Source organism: Haliotis rufescens, unplaced genomic scaffold (genome assembly GCF_023055435.1).
Source record: "Haliotis rufescens isolate VD_foot unplaced genomic scaffold, xgHalRufe1.0.p SCAF_4, whole genome shotgun sequence".
Taxonomy (NCBI): domain Eukaryota; kingdom Metazoa; phylum Mollusca; class Gastropoda; order Lepetellida; family Haliotidae; genus Haliotis; species Haliotis rufescens.
The window spans coordinates 51,983,222-52,000,928 of NW_025964112.1; the positions used below are offsets into that span (position 1 = coordinate 51,983,222).

Here is a 17,707-nt window from a genome sequence, read left to right on the forward strand (position 1 = left end):
CCACTCAGCCACCGAGGCTTCCACAAATATGGGAGCTGAGTGGGTTAGATCGCTGACTTTGTGTGTTACCCCAAATATAACATTTGTTATAAATGGATTACATATATCAAACGAACATTTGAGAAAAATACCTTTAACCGAAAGAAAATGTCCACTTTGTTAACTCTCTGACATAGGTGATGAATTCGATTATTTGTTAAGTTGAATGACTGACAGTACATTGACATTGATGTGGAAGTAAATATAACTATATTCATAATGATTGATGGTCATTAGATATCATGAATATGTTATGTATTATACTTCATGTATATAATGTAAGACTCCTTTAAGTGAGCAATATATTCCAAAGTATAAAGCAATAATAAGCAGTTGTATAAATTTGTTTTCTTTTGTACCAGTTGTCGGATAGGACTATTCGATTCGGATTTTAGGGAATATATCACACACCTGATGTGCCCTCAACCATTAACGTTGTTGTTTAGAGCTCTCTGGCAAATGTGTGTCTGACAAAAGTGAGATGACCGGTCGATTATGTGGCAGCAACAATAAATGCCAATCACTGGACTGTCTGGTCCAGACTCGATTATTTACAGAACGCCATAATATAGCTGGATTATTGCTGAGTGCTGCGTTAAACAAACAAACAAACAAACAAACACATAATCGAGTGTGGACCAGTCAATCCAGGGATTGTCACAATGAGCATTGATCCACGAAGTTGAGATACGGTGACATGCATCAACCAAGCCACCGAGCCCGACTGCTCGTTCCATCTAGTCAATCAATTGTCACGCAGCTTGCAATGATCAAGGGTATCAGAAAATAAGAAGAAAGTGATAAAGAAAGCGTGGTAATAGGTTTCACAGGTTTATTAAATAACGACTTATGAGGGCTGGGGCGAGTCCGAATTTACTACCCGGGTACCCACCCCCCTATTACCCGACCCTACCCGGGTACCCTCTGTAGGTCTCAAGAGATAGGTACAAAATGTCCGTTTGGGCATTTTTTAACATAGCACTGGCAAAACGTATTTAGATAATGTATAAAATCATTATGGTCATGCATACACTGAAGTTGACTCAAGTTATATCTTTATTCAAAGATATGAAAAGTCAAAAGAAATTGGTGCATAGTCAGAAAGAAATGCGAACATTTGTGACTTGTAGTGTAACCATAGAGTTCTAGATACTTTTTGTCATTAAACAATATATCACGTGACTAACCACGGGTCCGGGTAGTCCCGTGGGACCCGGGTCCTTCTCAGTACCCACCCGACCTGGGTACCCGAGTTACCCGTCCCAGCCCTACTACTTATTGTACGAATAGTTGACAATTAAAGATAAATCCAATCTGCGCTCACACACATCACAAATTAATTATATCAGCGCAAACATACAACCGCATTTTAGCCAAACAACTGTTTTAAAGCTATAAAGAGGAGGGTAGATAAAACAACCCTTTGACAAGATACGGACCAGATGAGTAGACTGCCAATTAATTCGGCTGCGACCAATTGACACCTGAGTCAATTAACTCCACACTGTAGTGAGTGAATAACCTCGTCTGAGGAAAATAACGGGAAATAAAAACTGAGGGCTTATCCCTAAAATAAGTCACTTAGACTACAGAATAGACGATTACATCTCAATATCAACTGGTCATTATCGACTAGTTACGACTGTCACTTTGACTGAACAAGGAAATACTAAATTTCCCAAATGCCTAGTCAATCACGGGATGGTTGGTTATCCACGGATTGCTAGAAAAACTGAGTATTACAAACCCTAGTTACTGAGTGCCAAGTCAATTACGGGAAAGTTGGTTATCCACGGATTGCTAGAAACAACCCAGTATTAGAAACGCCAGTTACTTAGAGCTGAGAAATCACGGGAAGGTTGGTTATCCACGGATTACAAAACCCTAGTACCTAAGTTTAGTTCAGTACATACAGATTAAGTCAGAATCAAGATCGACATAGCCCCGAACCCACCTACTGACGAAACCTGAGTTTCGACCGTTATCACTCCAGTGACAACGTAAGTCAACGCTTAACCACTAGGCTACTCGATCGCCCATATAGATTACCCAGAGGCCTCATGGATTGTTGTTATGCAAATGTTATAAAATCATGGGACCAAGAAAAGAGTAAATTTGTCATGAAAAGTGTCTCCGTTTCAGTGTTCACCCATTTACATTTACTTCATAAACAAGCCTCAAGTAAGAAAAACACTCTACCGACAAGCCCTGCTATACCATTTGCAGGACCATGTCCAGAGATGTCTTCGTCCTGCAGCAGGATGCTGTCCAGATAGTCCGCTATATTGCTCATCTTGTCTGGATTCAGTTGTGCGACTTTGATCAAAGTGGCCATGTTTTGTTTCATCTTGAAGCAAATAATGTCACGATTAACTGGACATTTCGTGTAATATGCTCGATTAGGATGTTGCTTATCAATCAGAAGTTCATGACACTTGTCAGGGTTAAAGCACTCACGCAGAAATTTGGAAATGTCTTTCAATTCTTCATTGTTGCACATTGATGATAGTTTGTGAAGTGTCAGAAGATTTTGTTCAATCAAGGAACTCAATGGCTCTGGAAATGATTTAGCCTGTTTCAGGAAATCGTTGATTTCAACACTGTGTTTTTCATGAACATCAGCATCGGGGGGCATTTGTCGGCGATGTATCATGTCAGTGAAACAAGATTCGTCACATTCTTGTTGGTGAAACGAAGCTCCGTGTCTACTTGTTGTATCTACACGTTTCTGATGTCCAAACTTGGGTACAGCACCAACCGATGGAACACTACTGATGGTTGATCTAGGATTGCAGGATTTGGACAGTACTTCACCATCAGGACCATTTGTGGCCAACAAGTTTCTTCTCTCGGGCGTGCCGCTGTCTGTAACATTGTAAGCACAGGAGGCTTTCAACTTGCTAGCGAGAGGTATATCAGCGCAGGATTCCTCAGTCTCCTTCATTCTGAGTTGGCTTTCCGTCGGCCTTTGTTCATGATCAGATGGAGCATCCCTGTCATATTCTCTTGAAGTATCGTTGTTTGTGCAAATACCATCCAAGTTTGCATTATAATCCTGCAAAAAAACCAAATGCGGTCTATTCCTTGGAGCATAGAATACCGTTGCATCAGTGAAATAGTTTAGAAGTCGATGACTGAACAAAGGGCTTGCAATGCAGGCTAAGTAAAGACTAGTACTACAGATTTATTTGTTTTAAATTAAATGTGCGCTCAGTAGACCTTGATGTTAAATCTGATATGCTTTGCAGTTGTTAGAATTCAAATTGCGTTTCTATATTAGACTGGGCAAAGTAACATTGATTATCGGAAAAATATCGCCAATAAATAATGTTATATTACACCATTAATGCTATTTTCTTAGAACGATTTTTAAATGGAGTATTTAGCAGTTGTATGAATCATGGATTTAGAATTCACTCAACCTCTTACACATGGTAAGAATTACATACCAAATCTATTGTAGGTACGTATCTTGACAGCCCTCCCTCTTCTTGCGTGCCTGCAAAACAGAAATAAAGAACGCCAACTAAATGTAAAACTATCATTTGTATGAATAATTTATATTTTTGCGACCACAAATAACTATGTACATGGAAAAATACATGTGTTATATGTGACTACTATAAGAAGCTGTATATGCCATATTATCAGAGAGCATCAGAGGACGGTATTGAAGATCTGAATCAAATCACTCCGACAATGGTAACCCGATGAGGTAGGACTTGGAAATTGAAATCTCCGTAACATCTCTCGATTGGCCAGGATCGATGGTGTGATTAATAGCGTCACTTCGTACCCTGACGGCGTACATCGTTGCTTATGATATCGGTCACTGGACTGTCTGATCCAAACTCGCCGTCATATATCTGGAATATTGCTGATGGTGCGTTACATCATACAAACAAACAAAACAAAAGATGTATTTCCATACCTGCTTGTGTCTTGTCATTCTCAGGGATGAACAACAGCATGGATTCCTTCGATGAATCAGCATGGATCGCAAACTCCGACCTCTCCTCTGTCAGTGGCCTCACACGATCGCCAACTTCACGAGGGACTGTCACGTTAACATTCACTGAAAGTAGTGTGCACTCATTAAATTGTCCGAATAAATATACTTGGTTCCAAATAGTTATTATCACCCAAAACTGGCTTCCACATCGCTTGTGTGAGATCGGAAGATGTCTCCTGGGAGATACCGCTTCAATAAAATTGCATCACAATGCTTTGCAGATTGAGAAGAACATTTCTTCGTACCTAACATTCGTTTATTCGGAAATTTGTTAATCCTGACCCTTTTACTTGAAACATTCATCGTCCGAATTCCCTGGTTTTCGAATTTTAGGAATTATCTTTTACAATCAGATTAATAGGAAACTTGGTTATAAGTCTTGTCATATCTCTTACGCATGCAGTACTTTCATTGTCGAGTTCTTAATCACCGTTTCTTATCATGTGAAGATCCGGGGTAGAATAGCAATAGTCTTCAGCAACCCATGCATGCCGTAATAGGCGCTTAAGCTTGTCGTAAGAGGCGACTAACGGGATCGGGTGGTCAGGCTCGCTGACTTGGCTGATGTACGTATGTCATCGATCCGAATGGCGTTGATCGGTGCTCATTATGTCAATCACTGGATTGTCTGGTTCAGACTCGATTATTTACGGAACGCAGTCATAAAGCTGGAATACTGCTGAGTGCGGCGTTAAACAACAAACTGACTCACTCATCACGTGAGGGTTTACAGTGACATGAGGAAATTCATTCATACTTAAGTGTCGCAATGTGTTAACACGCCAAGGTCAGAAATATCACACCCATAACACGACAGTTTGCTAACAACCGACCATGAGATGTAGGAAATAACAAGAATTTAACATCGTGAATGATTGAAAATCATTTTCTGAAAAGGGTAGACACTAGAGAAATGTCAGTGTTGTTCTCAGGTAAAATATATGTGTTATTTTGTGATGAAGTAGATTACCGGTATTTGTTTGTTTGTATTTTATACGCCACACTCCAGCTATATAACGGAGAATAGCAGAACATTAGTCTTTTAAGTTATCATACAAAATTTGTAAATAAAACAATTAATCTATTTACTTACAGCTTATTTCCAACATTGATGTCCGTTGTGCCAAGTGCTTTTGTTTTGGTTCGCATGAATCTGAAATAGAAAATAACGGGGATAGTTTGCAAGTACTTGCCAAAGCATAAGCAGACCCTTTTCTGCAATTTTCCCAAAGTTCCCAAAATCGTACCATACTATATACTTCCAACATGATTTCTTTACCTTGGCCTTAATCAAGACAAGTACTGAAGACACAACAAAATCCCAAGCCTCAGGATTGTACAGGGATAGGTGCAACAGTTACTGCCTATGAATGATATAACCATGTTCCTCAATGACTTCAAACTGATAGACACGTCACCAACATTTCATGGGGTAGAATTTATAAAAAAACAACATGCCTGTAGAGGTAACCATATCCCCAAAATGCCAATGACATAACCACGTTTCTTTAAAACCTGCATGGTGACCCATGGTTACGCAAAAGGAAGTCCTCAGGGCCATGTGGACGAAGTCTATTCAAGAATACTTTTTAATATTGATACTCTTTGTGTTGTAGGCATAAGAAAAGTCAACGACGACTGAAGCCAAAATTCCAAGAAAACCTATAAAATTACTCAACTGACAGTCCTAGAAAATTTGATTCAAAATCCATTTTGTTGTAATTCATAGTGATGTACATAAATACCGTACTTGTCCTAATTACACACAGTCAATGTCTCGGATTGACTCAAGTCACTTATTGACCTTTTTCACACTGCGCTACTTCCGGTTTGAAAGCGAGGCTTGGAGAGCAGAAGGTGAAGGCTGGATAGCACATAAAACACATGGAGATGTCAACAAGGCATGCAATCGGGACAAACTGTGACAATTTAACCATCCCTGTACATTTATCAGAAGTATTGAACATTGTTCTTATTGACAAACTATTCTACTGTTATCTGGTCTCCTTACCGATATAAATTTGAGTCTGGCCGTTCTGTTGTGATTTCAATTTAAAATATCCATGACCACCTGGTTACTCCCAGTGCAGTTTATGGTAGCTGAACAGACTTAATACAAATTCTACTGAAATCTTGTAAAAAATAATTCATTGTTTACACACCATTAAGCCAAACTATTTATTGTGAGTTTAAATAACTTTGCAGGTTGTATTTGAAGTCGAAATATTGACCTTTTGACCATATCTATATATGTCAGAAACTAACTAAATTGATATGTTGATATAATGTATCAAATTGTAACCTACTGAGAATTTACAATCGTAACAAATCAGAAGTTTGCATCAGTTGTGCATTTCATGTAAATTGTAATGGACTCAAATGCATTCCAATAAAATATTATACCTCTAGATCTACTTGTGCTGTTGGGATTGTGAACAGTTGTTATTTTGATTGTCAATGTTGACAGATTAGATAGCATGAGGTGTAATATTTCAACTGAATTATTACATAAAGGGTGTGTAAATATTGAAAGTAAAGTACAGTTTGATCTGCAATTTTGGTAACAATTCATATTTCTACCAAAATGATATTTACTTTACTGTACCAATTTAATCATGTCATGAAATGAACAAAAACCCAACTAATAATGTCCAGTAAATGTTCAATCTACATGTGATCTTTATATAATTTACAGAAACAGATAACTCTTTAACAGTTTGTATTCAAATATTTCAAATGCATAAATTGATATTGACATTACTAAAAACTTAAAGTATAAAAAGAATTATTTTTAATTCCCATGCGTATTGCAATCATAACTCATTTATTCCCTTTGTTTAATTGTGAAACTCATCTGGTTTTATGTCCACAAACATGTTTTGAAACTTTTAAAACAAAAAGATATTTTTTGGTGCAAGCAATTGCCATGTATTATTGATTATTAATCATATCAATTTATATATAAGAATATAGTTGTGCTTACTGTGTCATTTTGCAATAATTATATTGTTATGATGTAATATTTTACTATTGTTAACAATCTTTAGAACTTTAGTTTATTTCAATCACGTCAAGTGGTGTGATCATTTTGATATTTTTTTTATAATTCAATCAAAACGAGAAAAATAAAAAAATATAAATACATAGAAGAAATTTGTTTTCCTTGTCAAATAACGATGATAGCATGAATTTATCTCATGCTCCTTGTGTAGCATGCTCCTTGTGAAAATTCATTCCATTTCTTCTTGAATGTACCTTATATGATGATTTTAGGGAGACATTACTGACAGCTATCGATAATCTTGGAGGACAAAATACTCTACATAGTATTCTTTTTGGTGATTCAAACTTAGATGTTTTCCTGAATACAAAAATATTCTTGTCTGTACACAAATTTATAGAAACGACTAACAGATTCAGTAGCTAGCATATTATTGTTTCCAAACTGTTAATCATTAATATTGTTAAATCTATATTCAACACTAAAATGTATAATATTAGGATATGTATGAGATGCACACTGTCTTCACTTTCCAGCACATTGTACATATCCTTCATATGAACACTGTATATATATTGCGCACTATGTTTCCACAATGTGAAGCTTCAACTGTAAATTGTTCATTTTCATTATGCAATATTATGTATAACTGTATATAGGGAGAAGGCGGTAATAAGTGCTGCCCTTTGTCTTTTTGGACAATAAAATATGTTTAATAATATTTCATCTTGTGATCTGACAAAGTTAATATTTTCAAGTCAAAATATCAACTTTAGTAAACCACATGAAGAGATAAATATTGCATTTGACAAAATAAATTCAAGTCTTATATTTTCTTTGTGATCTTCATGACCTTACTCAGAAAACCATAGTGTCAATGAGGCAGACTGACTGTAGGTGTGACAAAACGTGATATTTCACCTGATTTTAATAAAAATCTTATTTTTTTCACTCTAGCGAAAGTATGTTTTCAGCATGGTCATGATTAAATACATACCGGTAATACAAATATCAAAACGTGTTTCATTAAAACAAGAGTGAATTTCTGTGTGACATTGATATAAAGAGCTGTAGTACACTGTCATTAAATTGATGCATCTGTTGAGTTTACCCTTTACACAGAATATACTGTTAGAGTTTTCGACATATCAGATGAATTGATGCCTTCAAGATTGTTCTAAAGTACATGTAGCATGTAATGTTACACACTGTGATTAATTTTCCTTAAACTTCTCTATTTCAGAAGAATGTTGTTTTCTAAATAAGCAATATTTTGAGAGAAGGTGAATATGCATTGTTTATAAAAAATGTTATTGAAGTAGGAATATTATTACAATATAATAGAATTATTCATTTCAGGCCAGCGAGTCAACACAATGAAGTACTAGTATCCGGTGACGGATGTCAGGAGGAGCTTTCTGCTGACAGTAACACACTGGTTACAATGTGCGTCCTGTCAAAGGATGAGGAAGTGAAAAGCCATATTCATTCAATCAACAAATGTGGTTCCTGTCACATTTCACTTAAATAGGACGAGGAACTGAAAAGCCTTATTCACTCACAAATCAACATAGCCAATATTTATCGGACACTGAAAAAGCACATTGTACCATTTGTTATTTTCTCCTGGAATTTAATTAGGTGCTTTTGACTGACAAAGACACCCATTTCATGTTAAGTTTTGAAAACTTATGTTGTGAGAAATAAAGATATGAAAATTTTGGTTTGTTTTTCTTTGTCAAATATGAGAAATCCAGATTGTTCCATCAACATAATTTGTACCGATACATATATTTTATCTTGGCTTGATTACCAATTGAAGTTGATTTCTTTTTATCTTTTGTTATTTTATCTGTACTCATATCTGATCAAGACATTTTCAAACTATTCAGGATAAATGTATTAGTAGCTTCCTTTTGATATACAATTACCTTTCATCATACAGGATTAGGTGAGGGTGTTCAAGAAGTTGGTAGTTGTATCAATTCTTATATTTCTTCAATTTCATGCATTATTTAAATGTATCAATTTTTAGTTTCCTTTTAACTTATTTTAAACAGTTCACACATTATTACTTTTGTAGTGCACGGTGCAATCTCAATCGGCAATAATCAGTTAAGTAAGTGATGTTTGAAGAACAAGTAAAGTATCATCTGTCATTGTACACACTGAATAGGTTTATCGCCCCTTCTGAATATTTATTTTGACACACGAATTATTTTCATAATTAACATTGTAATATGTTAAAATGAAAATCATAGCAGAAAAAGTGTCTTTTGTCAACTGGACTCATGGCAAAACGATAGTGTGTTGTGCAGCAAACACCACTATGAAACGTGAAATAAACATGATCTCAATCTTGATCTAGAATTCGCCAAGCCACGCATTGACTGACCAATTTTGCAAAAGTACACTGACGTGTTTCATGTTATGCGGTTTATTTACGATAGAAAACTTCTGTCATTGAATGTACTGTCACATTGTACTTATATGCCGAAGAGGTTATGATAACACAATCTATTTCTGAAATACGTATCTCGAAATGCACCTTTCGATTCACTTCCGGGATCCTGACAGCAAAATGCTAATTCCAGTGTATAACAGGCATATTTTAGTTGGACCTCATCATTTAATGTGAAATATCTTCTGTATTATTTACAGAGGATACCATTTTTTGTTTGTTTGAAATGTCCATCAGTGAAATGCACAACATGCTGTCTATTCCCTATGAGCTGATGCGACTCTCACTGCATGGAGCTATGCTCTCCAAGCCTCGTTTTCGATCCAAGATGGCGAAAGTGTGAAAAAGGTCAATTACAACGTCTTGACCAAAGATGAGACCGCCTCCGTGGTCTAGTGATAGAGCGTCCGCCCGGAGAGCGGAAGGTCCGGGGTTCGATCCCCGACCGCGTCATACCAAAAGACGTTAAAAGATGGTACTTGTTGTTACCCTGTCTGTCGCTCGGCATTAAGGGGCTAAAACAAGGACTGGTCGGCTCGGAGTCAGTATACTGTGTCTGAGTGGGGTATTCATGTTAAACTGTGGCATGGTATCTCAGTGAGCTAGCACTATAAAACGGCACCAGTCCGGACTAGTACAAGCAGCCACACACACACACACACGTACATGCACGTCGCTATATAAGTGCAATAATCTTGGACGCGACGTTAAACCCCATTTCACCTCACCACCTCACCATCTTGACCAAAGCCGAAAGTGGGTACAAAATCGATGAAAATAGTCTTCTTAAAGCAGCACCCTTATATTTCGGATCTGCCTATAGGTCCGTTTACTAACTTACCGTCAGTGACGCCATGTTCGTTCTCAGTGCCCTCTTTAAGCCCGTGTATGCTGAGGTCTGTGAGAGGAAAAATGCAGTTGTAGTTGCTTACATCCCTCCTGCAGATCTGGGTGAGAATTGGTCTTAGGAACCCATGCTTGTGAGAGGCGACTAACGGGAAGCGGGTGTAACAACTGTTCTATATGGGATAACACTTTCTGAGTACAGTACAGATTCTCATACATTTTTGGGGTGAGTCCCGTCCGGGATCTAGACTACCAGTTGTCGGACTTTCATTTTTTTGGAAGCCTCGGTGGCTGAGTGGGTTAGATCGCGGACTTTGTGTGCTGGCGGTTAACTGCCTCACTCGGGCAGTGTGGATTCGAATCCCGGACGGGACTCAACCAAAAAAAGGTACGAGAATCTATACTTTACTCAGAAAGGGTTATCCCAAATATAACATTTGTTACGTTTGGCCACTTTCTAAATGGCATTGTGGGAATCGGGTGGTCAGACTCGCTGACTGGATTGATGCACGTAATCGTATTTCAATTGCGTAGATCGTCATTATGTAGATGTAATAATGCTGAATACGGCTTTGAACAACTACCAAAAGTTGCTTCATTATACTTAGTTGACAGTAATTAGTTAATTGATAGTTATACAATAAATATATACCCTGTATTATGTAACAGTGTAATCATTTTACCTTTTAGTTGCATTTAAGAGAAAGTGCAGTTCAGTCAAGGTGATATACTTGTATACAAACGGTGAAAGTGTACTGACTGAGATTAGCTGTGTTGTGGTGGTTGTTTATGACGTCTCCAAGAACGTTGCCGATCACAGTTGAATCATATATACGGCTGCCAGATGCACCTGTAATTGATAGTGTTGTGTTGGACGCTGCAACCTTGTTCTTGGCACCTGAAATATAACGTGACACACGTCAACACACATCTTCTCACTACTGCCATTGGTACGTGAGTATTAACATATATAGTGGCCCAATCGTCTAAGCGCCGGGATCGCCTGTGTGGTCTAGTAGTAGAGCGTCCGCCCGGAGAGCGGAAGGTCCGGGGTTCGATCCCCGGCTGCGTCATACCAAAAGACGTTAAAAGTACTTGTTGTTACCCTGCCTGGCGCTCGGCATTAAGGGGCTAACACAAGGACTGGTCGGCTCGGATTCAGTATACTGTGTCTGAGTGAGGTATTCATGTTATCTTGCGGCATTGAATCTCAGTGGGTTAGAACTATAAATCGGCATCAGTCCGGACTAGTACAAGCAGCCACACACACACACACGTGCATACATGTCGCTATATAAGTGCAATAATCTTGGACGCGACGTTAAACCCAATTTCACCTCTCCTAGCTGGTTGAATTTGGAGATTATCAGTATGTATGAATGGCCTTGTGAGTACTCCCTGCATATATATATATATATATATATATATATATATATATATATATATATATATATATATATATATATATATATATATATATATATATAAAGTGCAATAATAATCTTGGACGCAACGTCAAATCCCATTTCACCTCACCCCACCTCACCTCACCTCACCTCTAAGCGCCGGAATTCGTTGTGCAGAGGTACATCCCTTAAGGCGTGCTCATTGGTTTCTACAAATGGAATCTACGACCTGCATCACTTCGGACTTGCCTCCCACATCAAGCTTACACGCCGTTATATAACCGAAATACTGTTCAAAGCGGCGTTAAACCCAAATCACTCGATCGCGTATATTTATAAACAAATAAATGGTTGAGGAGTGACAAGGGCTTTTGTAACTAACATATTTTAAAGGAAAACACGTGGAAACGTTTAGAAACCAATATGAAAAATATCAAGTCAACTTAGGTCACGTACTTATTGTTTTATTGTTAGATTTGATACACAATTTAAAAAATCTTTGTCACTCATTGCAGCTATACCTCAAACCTTCAACAAAGGATAGAAAGAAAAGAAGCAAATGATCAGTAATAGAAACAACTAACATTGTATTGTGACCTTAAAGTATTCTATTACCGTATTCGACGTATCCTAATAAGCGCCCACGGCGATATTTGCTAATATATTGGCTAGTGAACAATCCCAGTTAGCACCCCTCCCGAATGATCAATGTACATGAGACTTATTTATTCGTGTATAACACGCACGCGTGTGTTATATGCACTCTTAATTATGGGCAATTAAATTCTGGAAAATATATCTGTCGTGTATGATACGCACATACTTTTCTTTTGTATCATTTCAGGCTGTCAGCATAAAGTACGAAATTTACGATCTTTCAACTCTGTTGTTTTTGTCAGCAAAATTATATTCTAATAAGAGCCCCCTATTTCTAATTTTGAGAGCACGCAGGGCGCTTATAACGTCGAATACGGTATCATTTCTAGTGAGCCACAAAGGTTGTAATTATATTTCTTCCTTCTCAACACTGTCCGTTTTTTTTCTGAGCATGCTTGTCCTACATTATGCGTGGTGACTCAACTGTTCTTTCATAACCTATATACGGCGTTACTAAGGCTGTTATCTTATACGCTCATGTCAACATGGAGTATTCTTAAGAGTGAATATATACAACCGAATACATGACATGCAACTGTTATTTGTGACCACAATACTATTTTTTACGAATATTCAGAAGCTGGCTGACCTGTGATACTGTCAACACAGTGTATATTATGATATCAACAGTAACACAATGGTTGCAAAGGTTGTGTTAATAGCCGTCATCAATACCTCTACAGATATCTAGAACATATTTGAACAGGCAGTACACGTTAACAGCGAAGTCGTGAGCTTGAATGTAATACTTAATGGAGTTACCGTTTGCCAGTGGAGAAAGATGGTGAGATAAGTCTAATGTTGTGTGTGTGTTATGATGTTTTCTACGTGTTCCTACATCTCATAAGTGATATGATTGTAATATGTTTTAATGTTCATTTCGTATGTGTAGATGGTCAATATTCATTACTATTGAACCAATAGCTAGGATAGTCCAATGATTATTAATTTGAAAGCCACAACATATTCATGTAGAATTGGGATTCATCTTCATACGTATTTCTTAGAATTAGAGTGAGTATGGTTTTACGCCGCTTTTAGCAATATTCCAGCAATATCGCGACGGGGGACACATGAATGGGCTTCACATTGTACCCATATCGGGAATCGAACCCGGGTCTTCGGCGTGACGAGCGAACACTTTAACCACTAGGCTACCAAACCGCCCCTTAGAGTTAGAGGCTTTACAGAGGTAGTATCCCATAGGGAGTAAACATACATATAGGTTACATATTATTTAGGTCAGTGGAACAAGCCACCATTGTGACCTTCTTTATATATTCTGTCAGTTATTGTACATTATTGTTTCATTTAGTATTTCGTTATTCTTGATTTTAAATCTCATTCAGTCTTCATCGTTAATAAGTAATTAATTAAATCGGATACAATTTATTGATCAAATACATCTGAAATAAAGTATTTGAATATATAGACTAGTAACACGACATTCCTTACCTCCTTCCAGCATTGATCTATTGACCATTGATCCCTCAGAAATTTGTTCTTGGCTTCCCATTCTGAAATAGTACCATTTTTGGTCATGTATACTCCGCTGAACTGAAATAGACACCCTGAGAAAAACAGACAGAGACACAGACACACACACGCAGACACACAGACACACACAGACACACACAGACACACACACACACAGAGACACACACCCAGACACACACCAAGACACACACAGACAGACGCGCCGCTTAAAGGCTTGTATATTTCAAATGTTTGAGGCAATGTTATTTTTTACACGTCACATGTTTAGGACACTCAACATATACAGCGAACAATATATTCATGCCACGCCTATGTCAAAATACACATTAGGTCACTAGCGCGCCCAAACTTCAAAGGGTTTTCTTTACCTTTAGATGTGTCTTTGTAGCCGTCATGGTAAGCTACTGCGCCATCACAGACTTCCATCAATAGTGGTGAGGTGTGGATGAGGAAGTGTACCTGCTTCCCATCTACTATCAGGACACTGCTGGCCCCCACTTCCAGACTTAATGATGATACTTCAGAAAATGATCAGCTTAAATACCATTCCAATGACAGAGGCTAATTATAATGTGTTATGGGGAATTATATGACTTATTAATCATAATAGTAAATGTGTACAACGTAATATAGACACGTCATGTTGACATAGGTTTAAATATAACGTTTGCCAGCTACTGCAAAATGGAATTGAACAGTTTTGCAAAGACATGTTTCCTGAGGAACAATATGTATCGGTAAAAGTGCACAGAAATTGAAAATACGTTATATTTATTGTCTCTTATCCTGATAGTGATTGCGTGCTTGTTTCGTTTATGATGGTAGTATGTAGACTATATAAGGTCATGATCAATATAAGGCCATGACGTCATCCGAAATTCCCCGGCCGTCGTACTTCCCGAGAAATATTAACGTAAAATACACTTCATTATCTCATCCGGATTCGATTATTGACAAGCCGCGGTCATATATCTAAATGAGGCGTTTATAACAACTAAGAAACTATTCCGTTTCAGCTGATAATATTACACTCATACATATATATATATATGTGTATGTATGTACGTAGCGTATGTAATGTATATGTGTATAAATATCGCTGTTATGTTCTTTTTAAAATTATGTTGTTGGTATTAGTTTCATTGTATTTCGTACTAAGGGCCGTGAGGCCAGAAATACTTAATAGAGTATATCATTTGTCATTTGAATATACAAATATATCATTAGCGAATCGGAGGTTTGGGTGGCCCAGTCGCCTAAGGCGCCGCGATTCGCTGTGCAGAGTTGCGTCCCTTGGGCACTTTAGAAACCTATGATTGTGCGCTCGAATCCCGGTTCGCCCCGATTATGTTTCTAGGTTTGTCAGCACCATACCCGTTCTCGTGGGTTTCACCGAAGTGGTAAACGTCTGAGACCTGCATCACTTCGGGCTTTCCTCCCACATTAAGCTGACACGCCGCGATATAACTGGAATACTGTTAAAAGAGGCGTTAAACCCAACTCACTCACTCATTAGGGAATCGAGCATGTTGTCATATGAACGTAACAGGATGCATATAGTGCATTGTTGTTTTTGTATTGGCCGTAAGGTCAACACGCCAGCTGACGCAAGCTAATGCATGGTCATTGTATAATGGGTGTGTGTCTGATTTTGCAAAGGTATACAGCAATATTTTAACCTGATAATGAATAAATTTATTTATATACCCGAATAATAATACGAAGTAAATAACCCTTCCGCAGTATTGTATATAGATGTATGGATCTTTTCATCACCTGTTTGAAAATATATATAAATGTTCACTGAGTGGAATCGTGCGGTTGTGTGGCTGCTTTATTTGTGAACGGTGACGATTCATTCTTCTTTTTAATTTAAATGTGAACGGTGAAGATCATATATCGGAAAGACTGAACTTAAATTAAAAAGAAGAATGAATCTTCACCGACTTCATTTGCGGTGAGGCAGATGAATACATCTTCAATTCAGTTTGACAATAATAAACGTTCCCCCGCCCGTCCGCCCGGTAACACTGAATGTAAACATGTTCTATATGTCCCCTGGCTACAGCGTAAACGTATAATTTGAAAACAATCTTAGATGAACATGCTACTAAAGTAATTGTCAATTATAAAATTGCTGAACAGACAATCTCATTAAAATCAGATCAGAGCTCACGTCAGACCGACCTTGCGCGAACTTTGACCGATCAATCGAATGACCAATCAGAAGGCAGTTTTCTCGTTCTTTACGGCACTAATTTCAAATTGGCGACTACGCTTCGAAACATATTTTGACAAATTCTCGATTAAAAATTTGAAACCTGAACAAAAGAACATTCTGGAATGGCTAATAGATGGGCTAGATTGTATGGATTCAGTCGTTAAACCCGTAACTATCGTTCGGAGTTAAAGTTTTCGAGGTTGCATGATTAGAAATCACATTCCGACAGTCACTTTCATAATCTGGTAAGCGATGCTCTGATTGGTCGGATAAAAGGTCGTTCTGACGTGACCCCTAATGGGATGTCCTCAGATCTTGTTTGGCGGTAGCGAGAACTGAGGTCTGATTTTAATGAGATTGCATAAAAGAAGACATCGTGATACAACTAAAATACGGTAAACTGTAGTTAAAAATCAACTGCAACTGCAACTAAAAGTAATTACAGTATGGTCGACGACCCACTGAACATATTCAGATTATGAGAATATACCTTTGTGCAAAGTCTGAACAAACCTATCGCCAGACAGGAGTTGACCACACACCGAACAATCAGGGAGTTGTCGTCCACGAATATGTTTTATAATCTGTATACCAATAGCACGACATGTTAAATGTTCAATGAATTGTGGATGTTTAAATGTGATCATGTCGAATGCATTTGATCTGTCATTGTGTGTATCAACAGTTGCAGATACAGAGTTAAGATTTGTCATTCACCCTTCATGTTTAAGTGCTCGCATGTGTTTGTTACGTGTGCCACCGGTGGGACAGGATACGCTCACATTTTCGCGAACACCTGGCGTCATCACTATTTGAGAAGGGTTCATAAACACCTTCTTATGATATAGTCGGAATCGATCAGTGGAGTCCTGATGATTATTGACAAGGCGTTGTCGCTTTATTTTTAGTTACATATGATGGGTACTTGCCCTGTACACAACAGTTATGTAAAACCCAAATACATTTACAAGAGAGACGACCTGAAATATACCTGTCCCTTCAACTTTGGCGTTGTGGGGCAAAGTAGCGGATTGCGTATCACTTTCGTTAATTCTTTTTGGCACGTGATGATAGGTTACTTGATCTTTAATGTGTGCATACATTTATAATTACGGTTGTTGCTACAGTGGTACCTCATTACCGAGGCACTGAATGTTGTAACCTTGATCAAACAACTTACAAGTCTTGGTAGAAAGGTGAGGTGAGGTGAGGTGAAATGGGGTTTAACGGCGCGTCCAAGATTATTGCACTTATATAGCGACGTGCATGCACGTGTGTGTGTGTGTGTGTGTGTGTGTGTGTGTGTGTGTGTGTGTGGGTGTGTCTGCTTGTACTAGTCCGGACTGATGCCGATTTATAGTGCTAGCTCACTGAGATACCATGCTGCAGTTTAACATGAATGCCCCACTCAGACACAGTATACTGACTCCGAGTCGACGGTTCTTGTTTTATCCCCTTAATGCCTAGCGCCAGACAGGGTAACATGTACCATCTTTTGGTATGACGCTGCCGGGGATCGAACCCCGGACCTTCCGCTCTCCGGGCGGACGCTCTACCACTAGACCAC

At 38.1% G+C, this 17,707-nt stretch overlaps 1 protein-coding gene across 1 annotated transcript; it reads right to left on the reverse strand.

Annotated features, from left to right (window-relative positions):
* Positions 1-1,248: 1,248 nt before the first annotated feature.
* LOC124152711 lies at positions 1,249-14,460 on the reverse strand. Its single transcript, XM_046525750.2, has 8 exons — positions 14,288-14,460; positions 13,878-13,939; positions 11,120-11,257; positions 10,355-10,411; positions 5,145-5,204; positions 3,971-4,114; positions 3,489-3,538; positions 1,249-3,094 (listed from the first exon to the last, which is right to left on the reverse strand). Exons 2-8 carry the CDS (start codon positions 13,936-13,938, stop codon positions 2,204-2,206), a joined length of 1,401 nt encoding a protein of 466 aa, XP_046381706.2. The 5' UTR covers position 13,939; positions 14,288-14,460; the 3' UTR covers positions 1,249-2,203.
* Between the last annotated feature and the right edge of the window lie 3,247 nt (positions 14,461-17,707).